This window comes from Miniopterus schreibersii (assembly GCF_964146895.1).
Source record: "Miniopterus schreibersii genome assembly, chromosome: 7".
Lineage (NCBI taxonomy): Eukaryota > Metazoa > Chordata > Mammalia > Chiroptera > Miniopteridae > Miniopterus > Miniopterus schreibersii.
The window spans coordinates 31,512,252-31,527,216 of NC_138108.1; the positions used below are offsets into that span (position 1 = coordinate 31,512,252).

Here is a 14,965-nt window from a genome sequence, read left to right on the forward strand (position 1 = left end):
GAAATAAATTTAGGTTTATGGAAAAGCTGCAAAGATAAGAGAGTTCCCTTGTACTCTCCACCTCGCTTCTCTTAATGTTAACATCTGACATGAGCACATTACAGTTGTTGCCTACTTATTTTAATACAAAAATTAAGAAAACAATGAAAACATATAGCAGCATGGAATATAATCCATGGAAAAACATAAATTTTGGAATAATAATAACATCATAATAATAGATAACATTTATCAAGCGCTTATTATACACTAATCACTTTCAAACATCTTTACTTTATGTTCATCACAATCTTAAAAGGTAGCTACTATGAATGTATCCTTTTAAAGAAATGAGTCTCCTGATCATCTGCCTTTGATCTATTTTAAATGTACAGATTGAAAAATACCCTTGCTGTCTGCCCATGTACCTCAAACCTAGGTGGGGGGCGTATTCTATTAATTCTCTTCACAGCTCTCTGAAGGTCAGGCTATACTTGCTAATATTTCAGATTTGCAGTCCATTACATTGCACCCTCCTTGCTTTTGACAAATAAGGCCTCTATTATTTTGACCCATCATTACCATTAGTATTAGGAATCTCAGAGTCAACAGCATCCCCTACTGTTTACCCCACAGAAGACAACCACCTGTGAGCTTCTCAGTGGTACCAAAGTCAGGGCCTTGGTTTGGGAGAAGTGAGATCCTATCATTAGGTCATTCCTTATCACTTTGGTAAACAGAGTGTCTTCTAGAAATGTAGAGAATATTGTGGAATACAGTCAGTTGTTACCTTATCCAGTCTTACATAGTAGTCCAATCTAGTATTCACTTCTCTGTGCTTTCTTTTACCATCTGCCAAGGCAGTTATGGCATTTCTAACTCACTTAGTATGGGCCATTGCTCTTTTCAGGTTTGTAAGAACCATCTCCCATGTTAATACCATCTCCCAGGGCCTTTTTGAAGGAGTTTTTGTGTATCATGGAAGAGTGCTCCCATATCATTAAAATCCTCCAGCTTTATATTGTGTCCCTCTTGATCCAGCACCTTTAGGACCTAGTGCCATGCATTCTCTTTTAGAACCTGCCTATACATGATATGTAGAATTTGTAGCTCCTTTTGGTGTATGGTCTCTTCCCTCTTTAATCAGAAACAGCATTTCCTCAATCCCATTTTGTGCCTTTATGCTAGTGATTGGTCTGGTGGCTGGAGGGGTAGGGGCAGGTGATGGTGGTGGCATGTGTTGTCTGATAAAAGTAGAGGCTTTTGTAAGCAAGGAATAAGTATAAGCTGTTAATAGTGGGAATGGGCCCTTCTACAGGACCATGGGCTTCAGAGTATCAGAGATTTTGAAGTTCTTAAGATTTCTAATGCCAAAAACCAAGGTCCCAATCCTTTCAATCAAGGTCTCTCATCATAGCATAGGAGACTCTACTTGTTTTAGAATTCAACCTTCTCAAGAACTTTTAAACCTTTATCATTAAGTCTTGAGTTTGATCTTCAGTTCCCCACCCTCCTCTGGTTGTAGAAAATAACAATATTTTTAAATGCTGCCAGAGTCTTATATTGATGATTATTCACCATCAGCGCTTCATTTGCTGGACTCACTCAACAAGACCCACAAAATTCCATCAACTTTATAATTGCTCTTTTGCCTAAAAGTTCTCAAATGCTTGAGCTATTGTACCCATAGCCCATTCCCTTACACTGGTGGCCTATCTCAGTTCACTACTGGAGGAAATATTTACTACTGCATCACCCTTGCATGCCAGGAGTGATCCATACCCCATCTATCACCAGTGAGGAATTCAGCTTAAAAACTCCATTTTAGAGTCTACCTTCTTTTTCTACTTCTGGCACTAGTGGTACTGAAGTCTTAAGTCTGGCTTCCCAGAAAATAGCAACAAAGCAGACTTGTGTACAGGAAATGTATTGGGGAGTGCTTCCAGATACTATACTTGTGATGAAATGAATAAAAAAAAATGAGATTTGTCAGAGGGAGAAATTAAACAGTGTTAAAATTGCAACAGAGGCTCTGGTCCCCATAAGTCCTCAGCTCCATGGGAGCTATGGAGTGGGGTGAGCTCTTCAGCTCTTGAATGGGTCAATCCTTGTACCACTGTGTTGACCATGGAAGGGGCATAACTTTGGGAGAGCTAACTTTTCTTTAGCTGAGGGCAATCTGTGGGACAACTGTGAGCCACCAGCTCATCACTTCGAGCAGTGATGGAATGATTACTTCAGTGCTGAAGACGGATCTGGAAGACACTCACAGCTTTCACTGCTACTTAATTTCCTCGTGTGTGCATGTGCGATTTATTTTTTTGTTTTTACCAGGAGCACGTTTCTCCTCTGAGTTAGTATGGCTGTTAAGAAGACTGAAGTGTTCAAAATTCCATTATCTTTGAGCTAATTTGATAGAAAGTGGCATAGTCAAGTTAAAAGAATGATTTTCATCAGTTTCATTTCTTTCAATCTTGATTTTTTTTCTTTCTTATTGCTGTAAGGATAGATGTGTTTATTACTACCTCACCAGTGTTGTGTGAATGTGTATTTTTATTTTTATTAACCCAGTTAAGGTTTTTGTTAGTTAATTATAATATTTATTATTTAATTTGTAATATGGTAATTTTTATAAAGCAAATGAATTATGCACAAATAGAGTAGAATCTTTTCTCTTTTCCCCCTAATTAGGGGCAACGAGGTGCACACGGTATGCCTGGGAAACCTGGACCAATGGTGAGTTGGATCATTTTCATTTTCATTCATTCATTCATTCATTCATTCATTCATTCATTCATTCACTCATCTATTTTTACATTCATTAACATTTACAGGGCACCTACTGTATCCTAGCCATTTGGAATAAAAAGATGATAAGCACACAGTACTTATCCCTGAAAATGGACTTGCCTATCAAGGAAGCGAGACATAGCAATGCATACTGCAGCATACTGCTATTGCTAACTGCTATAACACAGAATACAGCCTGAGGTTTTGGGAACATAGAGGAGAGAATACCTACACCTGTAGCTGGAGAAAGATGTCAAGGAAGACTTAAAGAAGAGCGTCTTTCAAGCTAAGTCTTGAAAGAGGAGTATATAAAATGAGCAAGTTTCATAGGATGGATAGATGAAAAAACATAAGCTCAGGGAACTACTGGGAGAGTAAATTGGATTTGAAAATTTTTGCCCTTTGACCTTTTCTTCCTTGTTACTCATAAAAAAAGGAAACAAAATGAGTATAGTTAGAAAGGGCTTTTTAAAACACAAAACTGATGGAGTTCAAAGCTGATGGTTCTTAGAAGAACCAGGATAACCTAGAATGGAATTCCTCCTATGCTCACATCCTTTAAATCTAGCCTTTAAATCATTCATTTAAACTCTATGCATGCCTTCCCAAATATAGGATAGTGATAAATGCCTGCTTCTTATTAGCCTGAAAAAAAAAAAGCTCTAAAATATCCAGATGTTTCTTAAGTATCATTTTTATACGTACAGTCCTAGATTTTGGTACAAAACATAACTTTCAAAAAAGTGTCTTTATTAATTGGTTAACACAAAGAAAATACATCTCTTAAGAAGCAATTGTTTTAAATGATACGTGGTTGTTACTAACATAATCTTCTATTCTATGACTAGGAAATTCTATTATGTTTATTTAATACCAATGGACATTTCTTTTAGCACTATTTCATACCAATGTTGGAAGGTACTTATATTAACATTACATTATTATTTTTGTAATTTTAAAGTACTAAGTGGGTTATTATGTTAAGTATCAAACTACAGAATTTTATCAAAGACTAAAAGATGACTTATTTAGATATTGATTAAAATACACGTCTGATCATTTTTCTGGTTTCTTTTAATAGGGTCCTCTTGGGATACCAGGCTCTTCTGGTTTTCCAGGAAATCCTGGGATGAAGGTAAAACATTAATATATTTAGCTCTTATTTACATGAATCTCAAGGTGGAGGTTGTTCTCAACTAAGGAAAGAGTCTAGGGTATTTCCGTTATGGTAGGGGAAAAAATAAAGAAAATGTAAAAATGAGATTACTATGTAATATGTAATTAAAAGAGAATTACTTATAATCGTACAAATGTAATATCAAAGAATCCATTGCATTAGAACTCTAACACCAGACAGTTGTAACAGCTGCAAAGAATAATAGTTAAATCTGAACTGGAACTCTGTTCTTGGATACAGTGCCTGGCAGTAATAAATAGCAGAACGTTCTAAACAATAGGAGGCTAAAATAAATCAGAGGATGTCAAAAGGCTGCTCTCTCATACAGTGCTGGCTTTCACTCCTGCCCTCCTCCCAGCTCCCCCACTCCTGCCTTTCACTCCTGACCATTTAAAGGAATGGCCTGAGAGGCTTTTTGGCACTCCACATGGGAATGGATTAAAGTATCCTGCTGGGATGATTTATATTTGTAGTGGATCACATTTGTTCTTTCCCTCAATACTCTGGATAATAAATTCAAGGATTACAGTAGGAGATTAAGACTCTATTAGCTAAATTAGTGAATAAATTCAGAATACTACTTTCAAAAATTTAAACAATACATTTGATTACCACTCACACCCAGTTTCCCACTGGCAATAATTTTCTTCATCTTGAAAAAGGGATTTACCCACAAGATTCTGCTGTACAAAAATGACTGTGGCCATGGCCATCACCTCACTTCTCTAAATATTGTTTTCTCATGGAATTTTGTCAAAGAGCAAGTGAGATAATCTATGCAAACCCTTAGCATAGTGCTCGATGCAGAGGATGCCCTCAAAATAGGTCACTGCTTCTTGTTAGTAGTGCTACTCATATTGGACTTGAACTTTGAAACAAACCAAAAAAACAGAAGTCTGTACTGATATTTCAAATACTCTTTGAAATGTGAGCATCATCAAGTCAAATTGTTCTTCACGCTCTCTCTAATTCCATTTTTAAGCTCTGTGCCACAGGGATGTGGCTGCTTTAAAATGATGTCCTAAATCTTTTCACTAACCAGTCCCTTCTTTCCCTGAGAGAGAACTCACTCAACTCAGGCAGGTGGGACCTTCTTCTGTTCCCCTCTGTATCTGTTCTGCTCCCTGCAGTCCTACTCCTGCTCCCACTGGCTCTGGCCATGGAGGCCCAATGTCCCTAAGTACCCTGGTAAAAATATTCAAAATCCCCTCCTTCTTCCTGTAAGACCATCCACCCTCAAACTGAGCTCTGGCTAGAGAATTAAGGAAAGGATACTCACAATGTCCAGCACTATGACTTAGCAGAAAGTGGCTTCTCCTCTCCTTAGACATCTAGTTAAGACTTCACTAGCAATCACAATTTATACAATAGCTCACTAGATACTTTCCTCTCCTCCTAGGTTTTGCTAGTACTGGCTGTTGGCTACTGAAAACTGCTTAATAAAGCCAGACACCTAGCAAAACGGTTTCTCCTATAAACTGTTTCCTTGTCTTACCACTATCCCCAGCATAAAATTCCTGGGTTTTTGTTTTTGGTCAGAGTTCTACAATACCTGTAAGGTTCTCCCAGGGTCTTGATCTCTGGATGAAGAATAAACTTCCACATCCATTTTATTGCATTTCAGTGAAGGGTAATAAGGATTGAATAGGGATTTAATATGCTTTATTGATACTAAATGAGCTCCTTAAGGTTTAGGATTTTAGTTCTAAAATTTAAGGCCAGGTCCCTCTAGGATTAGGTGTACATAGGCACATAATTTGTTGGGTAAAATACAGAAACCCAGTTAAGTTTGAATTTCAGTTAAATAAAGAATACATTTTAGTATAAATACATCCCAAATATTTCATGGGACAAACTTATACTAAAATTAGTTGTTGTTTATCTGAATTAAAACTTAAGTACACATCTTGTATTTTATTTACTCTCTGGACCACACTCTCTGGTTGCAATAAGGGTAGCTATCAGGTTGCCTTGATCACTTTGCTCTGCTCTTAATGATGCAGGCACCATTACTCCTGAAACGGTGGAAAAGTGAGACAACTCCTAGGTTAGGCACAAATCCCCTTTAACCCAGTTTGTGCTCTTGACCCCTTTAGATGATTGGGTGTAAAATGTAAAACTCCAAATAAGTAATCTACTTTGAATCATTCCATGTTTATATTTTTCATAAATTAACATTTCCCTTTGCACTCCTCTAGGGAGAAGCAGGTCCCACTGGGGCACGAGGCCCTGAAGGTCCTCAGGGACAAAGAGGTGAAACTGGGCCACCAGGTCCAGTTGGTTCTCAAGGCCTTCCTGTAAGTCTCTAGTATATTTAAGAAATATCAGAGAAAGCTGAACATGGTTTATAACATCAGAACAAAGGCTATCTTTTTAATATATTCTGTTTGATTTTTGAGTGAGTGTTTATAGCTCATGAGAAAATCACATTTCTCTTGTAAACTGTGCAAATTTTGTCTATTTTATGGAAAACATCATAAAAGTGATTCTTTATGATAAAAAGGTAATTGATATATTTTTTTGTAATTTTATTCTGCCTCCTTTTGGAAGATAGGTAGACATCTGAGAATAGCACCTTAGATATGGCTTAATATAAGCTTTCATGTATCTTTTAGGGTGCAATGGGAACTGATGGTACTCCTGGCGCCAAAGGCCCAACGGTAAGCAACTAGGCTACATAAAGGTCAAATGAACACAGTGCTTTGGACATTGGCCACAGACTTCTAACCGAGTCTCTGCTCATTGTGTCACTCTTGCTTTCTGATAGGGCTCTGCAGGTCCCTCTGGCCCTCCTGGCTTGGCAGGGCCCCCTGGATCTCAAGGACCTCAGGGTAGCACTGGACTTCCAGGAATTCGAGGCCAACCGGTAACGTCCTTTAAAACAACTGTTATCCACTAGTATAACTGAACTAAGATCCCCAAGAGAAATAACATTTAATGAGATGCAATTGAAAGGTAGATAATGTAACTTATCTGAATGAGGCAAATGAAGATAGGAATCTTTATAAAGTAAAAGCAAATGTTAACATGCAGTTTTGATGTTTAAATTCAAAGTGGAACATTATTGTCGTGTTCTTTTACTTAAAATAGTAAGGTCATAGCTTCATGGTTCACCTCGTAGAATTTCATGAGCAGTTGAATAATAAACATTATAGAAACATTAGCACGCCAGTGTGGGGAAATGTGGAGGTTTAATGGGGATTTATAATGATGTTTTGACTAAAAATGGATTCAACAGCTGTTTTTGAGAGTTATTCCTTTTTTAATTTTAATTTTTTTTTAAATTTATTGGAGTGACATTGGTTAATACAATTATATAGGTTTCAGGTGAACAGTTTTATAATACACCACCTGTACATTGTATTGTGTGTGCACCACTCTTCCCATTACCATTTATCCCCCTTTACCCCCTCCTATCTTCCTCAGCCCCCTTCCCCTCTGGTAATCACCACACTGCTGTCTGTGTCTGTGAGTCGTTGTTTTTTGCCTAATCCCTTCACCTTTTCACCCAGCCCCTCAACTCCCCTCCCCTCTGACAGTTGTCAGTCCTCTGTATCTATGAGTCTGTTTCTATTTTGTTTGTTAATTTTGTTTATTAGATTCCTCATATAAGTGAGATCATATGGTACTTGAGTAGAGATTTCAGCATATTGTTATATTTAATGAGTTTCCATATTTTGTAGAAATTATTTTCTAGGAAAAACATTATGATGAACCCATAAGAAATAAACAGATTGAAAACTTGTGCTTACATATGTTTTAGCTTGATATATAAAAATTAAAACTTTTTTTCTAGTACTACTTAAAACAAATATTTTGGACTCTGTTTTAAGTAGTTTGGTTATGCTGATAAATTCTTCAGTGCTAGTGATGGATTTATTAAAACGTGTGTTGCTGATATTTCACATTTCATTTTTATTATGTTCTCAATTTGGCAATCTGGTTCCTACCACTTAAGCTGCAATTGGTATTTGAAGACCCACATACAGAAAACCCTGAACAGAGCAAAACCCTAAAACCCTTTGGAGTCATAGATGAAATGCCCTATTTGAAGTTGTTAAACTCTAAATAGATAGAACGTAAATATAAAATTATTTTGATTCTGATGATCAAGTCTATTTTCTAAAATAAACCCTAAGTAGGTTTTCTGTAGAAGTTGTCAATGTTTAGTTAAAATTTTAATTGTCAAATTGGAATAATTTGATAACTAAATAATTATAATTAGTCTAGTTTGCATAATAAAATCATTATTAAAAAATAAATCTTGTGAAGGCTACTGTAAAACAAACTGCTACCAAATTATATTGAATTTATAAAAATTCACACACATTCTGTAAGATCTTCAAAATTTAAAAGTGATTATATCGTGCTCTTATTCAGTACTGACAGCTCCAGACAGTTCTAAAGGCCCACTTACTGTAGTTGATTAAAGCAGGTGGGACTGGCTAAATATCCTGGTTCTTACAACTAAAGACATTTTTATTTCAGGGTGACCCAGGAGTTCCAGGTTTCAAAGGAGAAGCTGGCCCAAAAGGGGAACCAGTAAGGCTTCATTTTTATAAATGATAAGAAGAATATATATATTGTCTAGAAGTAGCTCAAAATGCTTAAGTGTTTAAAATAGTAACTATGAGAATTATAATCCCCTTGGATGGGAATAGCCTAACTATTTAATATAGTTAAAATTTATGACAGACTTTATTAAATGAATCTTTGGTATATAACTCACTTGTTGAATGGCTTTTTCTAGTAACCATTCTGTTTTTAATAGGGGCCACATGGTATTCAGGGTCCAATAGGCCCACCTGGTGAAGAAGGCAAAAGAGGTCCCCGAGGTGATCCAGGAACAGTTGGTCCTCCAGGGCCAGTGGGAGAAAGGGTAACATTTGAATAATAATATAAGTTCTTATAGTTATAGGGGAATAAGCTTGGGGATAGTAAGGAAAACCAGAGCAGTTAAGAGAAATGCTTGCAGGTGCAGTGCACAGTTCAGTATGGTAATCTGTGAATTAAAGGGACCAACTAATCATTGTTTATTCATTCATTCAAGTAATCAATTCAACTAATATTGACTGAACAATTGCACTATGCCAATTTGTTATATTGGTGCTTGGGATACATCAGTGAACAAGCAGGCTATGGTCCTGGCCCTCATGTGGGCGCTAGTAAACAATAGTTTAGTATAGTGGGGAGGGTAGTAATAAACAAGTCAATAGGGAAATAAAAATATAATTACAGATTTTAATAAATGCCATATACACTTAGGAAATAACAGGGTGATGTGGTAAAGAGTAACTTTGAGTATATGACTGTAGTATGACATTAGATTAGGTGGTTAGGAAACAGGATTCTCTGAGAAGATGGCCTTTTAGCTGAGATTTGAAGATGAGAATGAGCTAGCAGAACTTGGGAGGAAGAACATTTTTCAGCAGAGAAAACAGCAAAAGCAAAGTGGGGAGGCCAGAAAGGGCTTGGTGATTTTAAAGTTTAGGAGAGGTTGCTGTGACCAGAGTACAATGAAACAGGCCTGAAAGGAACAACAATGATATCACCTTATATTTGTATAGAACTTCAGAGAATGCAAAGGGCTTCACTTACAAGACATCATTGACATTTTGATTGTGGTAGATGGTGCCATTCCTTTGTCTCTCAAATCCATATGTCAGTTTATGTTTGACTTTACAATGAATTGTTAGAATACTTCTTGATTTGCATAACTTTGGCTCGGTACTTATATATTCTTTTAAAATTTAAGATTTATTTCTGTATAGTCAGGTTTTTTTCTTATGCATATCTATTGCCATATTGGCTCCATCACAGTTTCTAAAACCTTGCAGTACTTAAAATAAAAATTATCCAATCATTATGTATTACAAAAACAGCAACAACTATTAAGAATCAAATTTTGGTCATTTTTAGGGTGCTCCTGGCAATCGTGGTTTTCCAGGCTCTGATGGTCTACCTGGACCAAAGGTGAGCTTACTTCATCAATGTTCACACTTGTGGTGCTCCAAAAGATACCATTGTCCAGTGTTGTGATTTGGCTGTGGCCCATGTGGGTCCAGATCCAGAAGAGTTTTTTACACAGATGTCAGGCCTAATGCCAAATCCCTCTTGTGCAACATCTGCATTGTAGAGGTCTAGGGGGGTTGAGGGTGACGATGGTTGGAAGTATATGGGAGTTTGTTTTCAGACTAGTCAGGGAAATTCCTGAGAAGAAAAGGTCACAGACCTTTTCTTTAGTTGACATGTAATTTTTTTTTTATCTAGAAATTTAGACTCTTTCAAAATTCTGTTTCTTCCCCCCATATCTAAATTATTGGAGTGAGTCTCTAAACACAGCTTTTATTAGATAATGATGAAAAACCACTATTCTACAAGGAATCCAAATTAGGAAAAAATGTGAAGTGACATTGTTTGCAAAGAGGTCTTTGTAACTACTATGACAAACTATTTGTATGTTATGTTAATTATTTGATTTGTAAAATAAGAATTTTATATATGCTTACTTTTATTTCCCTGTACTCTTTTTCTGACATGTTCTGCTTTGCTTTGGAACAGGGGGCTCAAGGAGAGAGAGGTCCTGTAGGGTCTTCAGGACCTAAAGGAGGTCAGGGGGATCCAGGACGTCCGGGTGAACCAGGACTTCCAGGTGCTCGGGTAAGAACACAGCAAGTTTTTGGTACATAAACCCAGGAGATATGCTCCTGAGAATTCATTGAAGGGTTTTTTGGTGTGGTTTTTTTTTTCTTTCATTTTTAAAATTTAGCTCACTTTCACAACTTGAAACATTTCTTTTTTTCTTTTTTTTTTATGGTTTTGACCTGATTCATTATTTTTTAAATACTGGTTTGTTATTTTTATCATGTATAGAAAACACAATAATTTCTAGTCTTCCTTTTTCAAAAGGATATGCATTAATAATTTTACTACTTTACATGAAAAAAAGTCCTGTTCGTCAATTTTTATATTTTTTACTTGATAATAAATAACTTGTTTCCCTTGACGGAGAGAATTTCTGATAAATTTCATTTTAACAAAGTATCATTTGAACATTTATTTCAACTTTGAAATTGCCCTTATATACAATTGTCAATAGTGCCCCTTAAAGAGAAAGGGATTATACAAAAAGTTGGATGAAAAGATACATTTGACTCAACCTAAATTCTTCATCTTGAACCCAGCATTATATCTATGAGTAAAAGTCTGCTATAGCCCTTTCTCCTTCTACATGAGAAACTGGCACTGAGTTCATCTTTGCTTAGATGCTCTTCCCTGAATATCTGCTAAAGGTGGAATGCCAGCTGAATGGCCAGTCAGCACTGCTTATAGCAAAAATGACTCCTGGTTTTAGACTGCGTTTGGACCGGGAGGGCCATGAATGAATTACAAAAACATGGTGGGAGCATGGCTTTGGCTTTCCTGATTTTGGGTGACTTGACCCTGGGCATTCACTTCACTGGGGCCAGTATACTGTCAGAGGCCCTGCTACAAATGGTGGCTACCTGAGATGGCTAAGCCACGGTGGATCCCAGGCCCACCATGTAGACTCACTCTCGCACATCTGGCCTGTCCGTTTCGGGGTGCCCCTGGAGACTGTGTTGTGAGGACTTTCCCACAGAAGAGTCCCACCTGGTGCTGCCACGTTGGCCTGCTGTGTTGTCTGTCCTGCATCCTTCTGAGGCCAGCTGGGTGAGGCCCTTGATGGTCCTGTGAGTTTGTCTAGGAGAGCCTAAGGTTGCTGAGAGTGGCTGTTGCAAAGTGGAACCTCATCCTCTGAATACAATGATAATTTTATTTTTAGGATCTTCAATTGCTACAAACTGACAGTTACTTTAATTTTCAGGGTCTGACAGGAAATCCTGGTGTTCAAGGTCCTGAAGGAAAACTTGGACCTTTGGTAAGTAATTTAAACCAACGTCCATGACCATTAATATTTTTCAATAGACATGCAACTTACTTGAGGTTAATGTTTTTGATCATGTGGATGCTGATCATGGTTATATATTTAAAAGGTCTTGCCCCTTGAAAGCAAATAGTTAGGATCTGCATAGTTTCAAATTGACCAAAAATTGATCACATTTTATTGAAATAAATATTTGAGATTAAAATTTCTTCCCTGACATCGTCAGTGAAAAAGTTGAAACGATGTATTTTTAATATTGATGAAATTTGTCTATTAGCAACATTCTTATTTCTTGATGTTCCTTCCAATTTGATACATTTAAAAGATAAGTAGGTATAAATTTTGATGTCTTATGTATTCTGGGCCACTCTCTTATACTGCAAATGTGAAATAGAGGCCCTGAGTTTTCATTACCACAAACCAAGGTAAAAAAAGAAGGGAAAAATATTCATATGAGAATGTAAGGAGACTTGAAGATGAGGCTTGTGTATAGAGTAAGAATAAAATCTCTGTTCTAAATTGTCAAAATACTTCAACAGTTTTTGGGTTTTTTTAGATACTCAACTGTTTTAATTTACTAGGATAAAAATGTCAGATAACTTAAAACATATTAAGTTTTATAGTAAGCAAAGGCAAATAACAATTTGGGTAATGTGATATTTGGAAAGAACCTGTATAAAACTTACATGGCTCCTGTCAATTTTGTAGGGTGCTCCAGGGGAGGATGGCCGACCAGGTCCTCCAGGCTCCATAGGAATCCGAGGACAGCCTGGGACTATGGGGCTTCCAGGCCCCAAAGGTAGCAGTGTGAGTACAGTGCACAATGTTTATCATCTCATCATAATTCTCACCTGGAACAGGCATGTTTTTAACAAATTGATTGAAATTTAAAGTTGTTCTATTTATTCTTTAGGGTGATCCTGGAAAACCTGGAGAAGCAGGAAATGCTGGTGTCCCTGGACAGAGGGTAACTATATACATTTTCTGCTAAAGAAAAAAAAATAAAACCCAAGTTCTCATGGCCCTCATCTCACAAGTTATCTCTGTGTGTTACTAGGGAGCTCCTGGAAAAGATGGTGAAGTTGGCCCTTCTGGACCTGTGGGCCCCCCGGTATGTGATCTTTTAGCAAAAATATGTTCATATTGCATTTTCACTGATGTTTGTCCAAGACTTTACATATAACTTTTGGGGGAAGTAAATAAAAAGTGCAGATAGAAGAATTTCAGCTATATCTTTTCTTTTTTTCTTTTTTAAAAATATATCTTTATTGACTTCAGAGAGAGGAAAGGAGAGGGAGAGAGAGAGAGAAACATCAATGATGAGAGAGTCATTGATCAAGCCCGCAACCCGGGCATGTGCCCTGACCGGAAATCGAACCCTGATCGCCTAGATCCTAGGTCGACACTCAACCGCTGAGCCACACCCGACTGGGCTATATCTTTTCTTTTGATTCCTGTGCTGGCATCTTCTGCCTTTTTAAATAGAATGATTGGTCTGTTCATTTTAAACTTCTATAACAGGCTGATGGCAAAAGCTACATCATTGTCTTTATTGTCACTGTTGAAAAATATGTCAACTAAGGAAAATAGTGTTTGATTAACATTTAATACTGTATTTTATTTAAAATATAAAAATACTGAATATTACCTATCTTATTCTAATTATGTTATATAGACATTTATTTAAGCTGGATTTCTTTTGAGGGACTAAAGAGGAATAATATTCTTTGAGGTATATTTTCATCCTAGCATTGTACAATTAAGTGTTTATCAGAAATATTTTGGCATTTTATTTGTTTAAAATGCCAAATGAATGAAAATGTAAGATTTGTTTTCTTTAGTTATTCTAGTTTTGAAGGTTTGATTAATACTTTTTATGACACTTAGAAATAAACTGCAATGAAAATATTATCATTTTAGATTAGATATATGAAAGTAATAAATTTTTCCATCTCCAATTCATCCAATTTCCCCATAATTTTATGGTTGGCTCCAGACCTTTTATGTTTGGATCAAAAAATAAACACATGTCATTAGTCTCTTTGATGGCTTTAGAAGATATTTTCTCACTAGCAGGGACTTCAAACAATACATTAGATGACTTTTAATACTAGTTTTTATCATCTGGCTAAAGTAAAAAACATGTGATTGAAAGAAACACAAAGAAATGGAAATACTTCTAGTGGTTCATGTAGACAGGAAGCAGGCAAATAGATCTGGCTCTTGGTTTTCATGATTTCCTTTCCTTCATGACATAGGGTCTAGCTGGTGAGAGAGGAGAGCAGGGCCCTCCAGGCCCCACTGGCTTTCAGGTATGCACTAATTCAGTTTTTCATTTCTTTTTCCACTAACTACCATGCTTTGTAAAATATAAAAAGATATGATAAAATGATGTGAAATTCTATAATTTTCATCCCCCTTTTAGTAAATAGGATAGATTTTTGAATAAAATCAAACATTTTTGTTCAAAGAAAAAGAACAGACTTCCCCTGAAAAAAACTGATTAAAAGCCAAAGCTATTAACAAATTAAAAATCACAAAATGTTCTTCATATCTCAACAAGGTTTATTTAACTATTTTAAGGCTTATCTAATTTTATTGGTACAAAGATTTTGCTGAACAAATTTTCATGATTTATCTAAATATATGAGATTATTTAGTAGTATAGATAATCATAATTTGGAAAAAAAACCTTTCGGGGCTGACTTTCAGTAGTATTTTAGTAGCCTAATATATGGTTTGCAGAGTCATTAAAAATCTACAGATATGAAGAATCTCCTGTTATGTTCTTCTTAAGTTTGCTAAGTGATGTGCTAATGAAGATCTAAACCAATAAACTAGCTTCTGTTGTTATAAGATGTAAGTTTGCTTAACTTGTGTTTGAACAATATCTTTTGCTTGCAAATATAGTTGTGGAGGCTTTATGAATTGCAAGAGGTAAACTCTTAACACTGGTGGCCTATTAAACTTTTATAGAGTCACAATTTTATTTTCTTGCTTTTGTTTTAGGGGCTTCCTGGTCCCCCAGGACCTCCCGGGGAAGGTGGAAAGCCTGGTGATCAGGTAAGTTTTAAAATAAGAAGAATAGCAATACTAAAAATCACTGGTTCTTA

The 14,965-nt window shown here is 36.3% G+C and overlaps 1 protein-coding gene across 2 annotated transcripts in view; it reads left to right on the forward strand.

The window, feature by feature from the left end:
* Positions 1-14,965, forward strand: part of COL5A2 (collagen type V alpha 2 chain) — a 254,405-nt gene that overhangs the window by 214,032 nt on the left and 25,408 nt on the right. For both annotated transcript variants that reach the window (XM_081142182.1, XM_081142181.1), the window contains 15 exons: positions 2,671-2,715; positions 3,851-3,904; positions 6,145-6,243; positions 6,562-6,606; positions 6,714-6,812; positions 8,435-8,488; positions 8,718-8,825; positions 9,866-9,919; positions 10,508-10,606; positions 11,793-11,846; positions 12,561-12,659; positions 12,766-12,819; positions 12,910-12,963; positions 14,111-14,164; positions 14,862-14,915. In XM_081142182.1, coding sequence (XP_080998308.1) covers positions 2,671-2,715; positions 3,851-3,904; positions 6,145-6,243; positions 6,562-6,606; positions 6,714-6,812; positions 8,435-8,488; positions 8,718-8,825; positions 9,866-9,919; positions 10,508-10,606; positions 11,793-11,846; positions 12,561-12,659; positions 12,766-12,819; positions 12,910-12,963; positions 14,111-14,164; positions 14,862-14,915 — 1,026 coding nt within the window. The remainder of the gene's footprint in view (positions 1-2,670; positions 2,716-3,850; positions 3,905-6,144; positions 6,244-6,561; positions 6,607-6,713; positions 6,813-8,434; positions 8,489-8,717; positions 8,826-9,865; positions 9,920-10,507; positions 10,607-11,792; positions 11,847-12,560; positions 12,660-12,765; positions 12,820-12,909; positions 12,964-14,110; positions 14,165-14,861; positions 14,916-14,965) is intronic.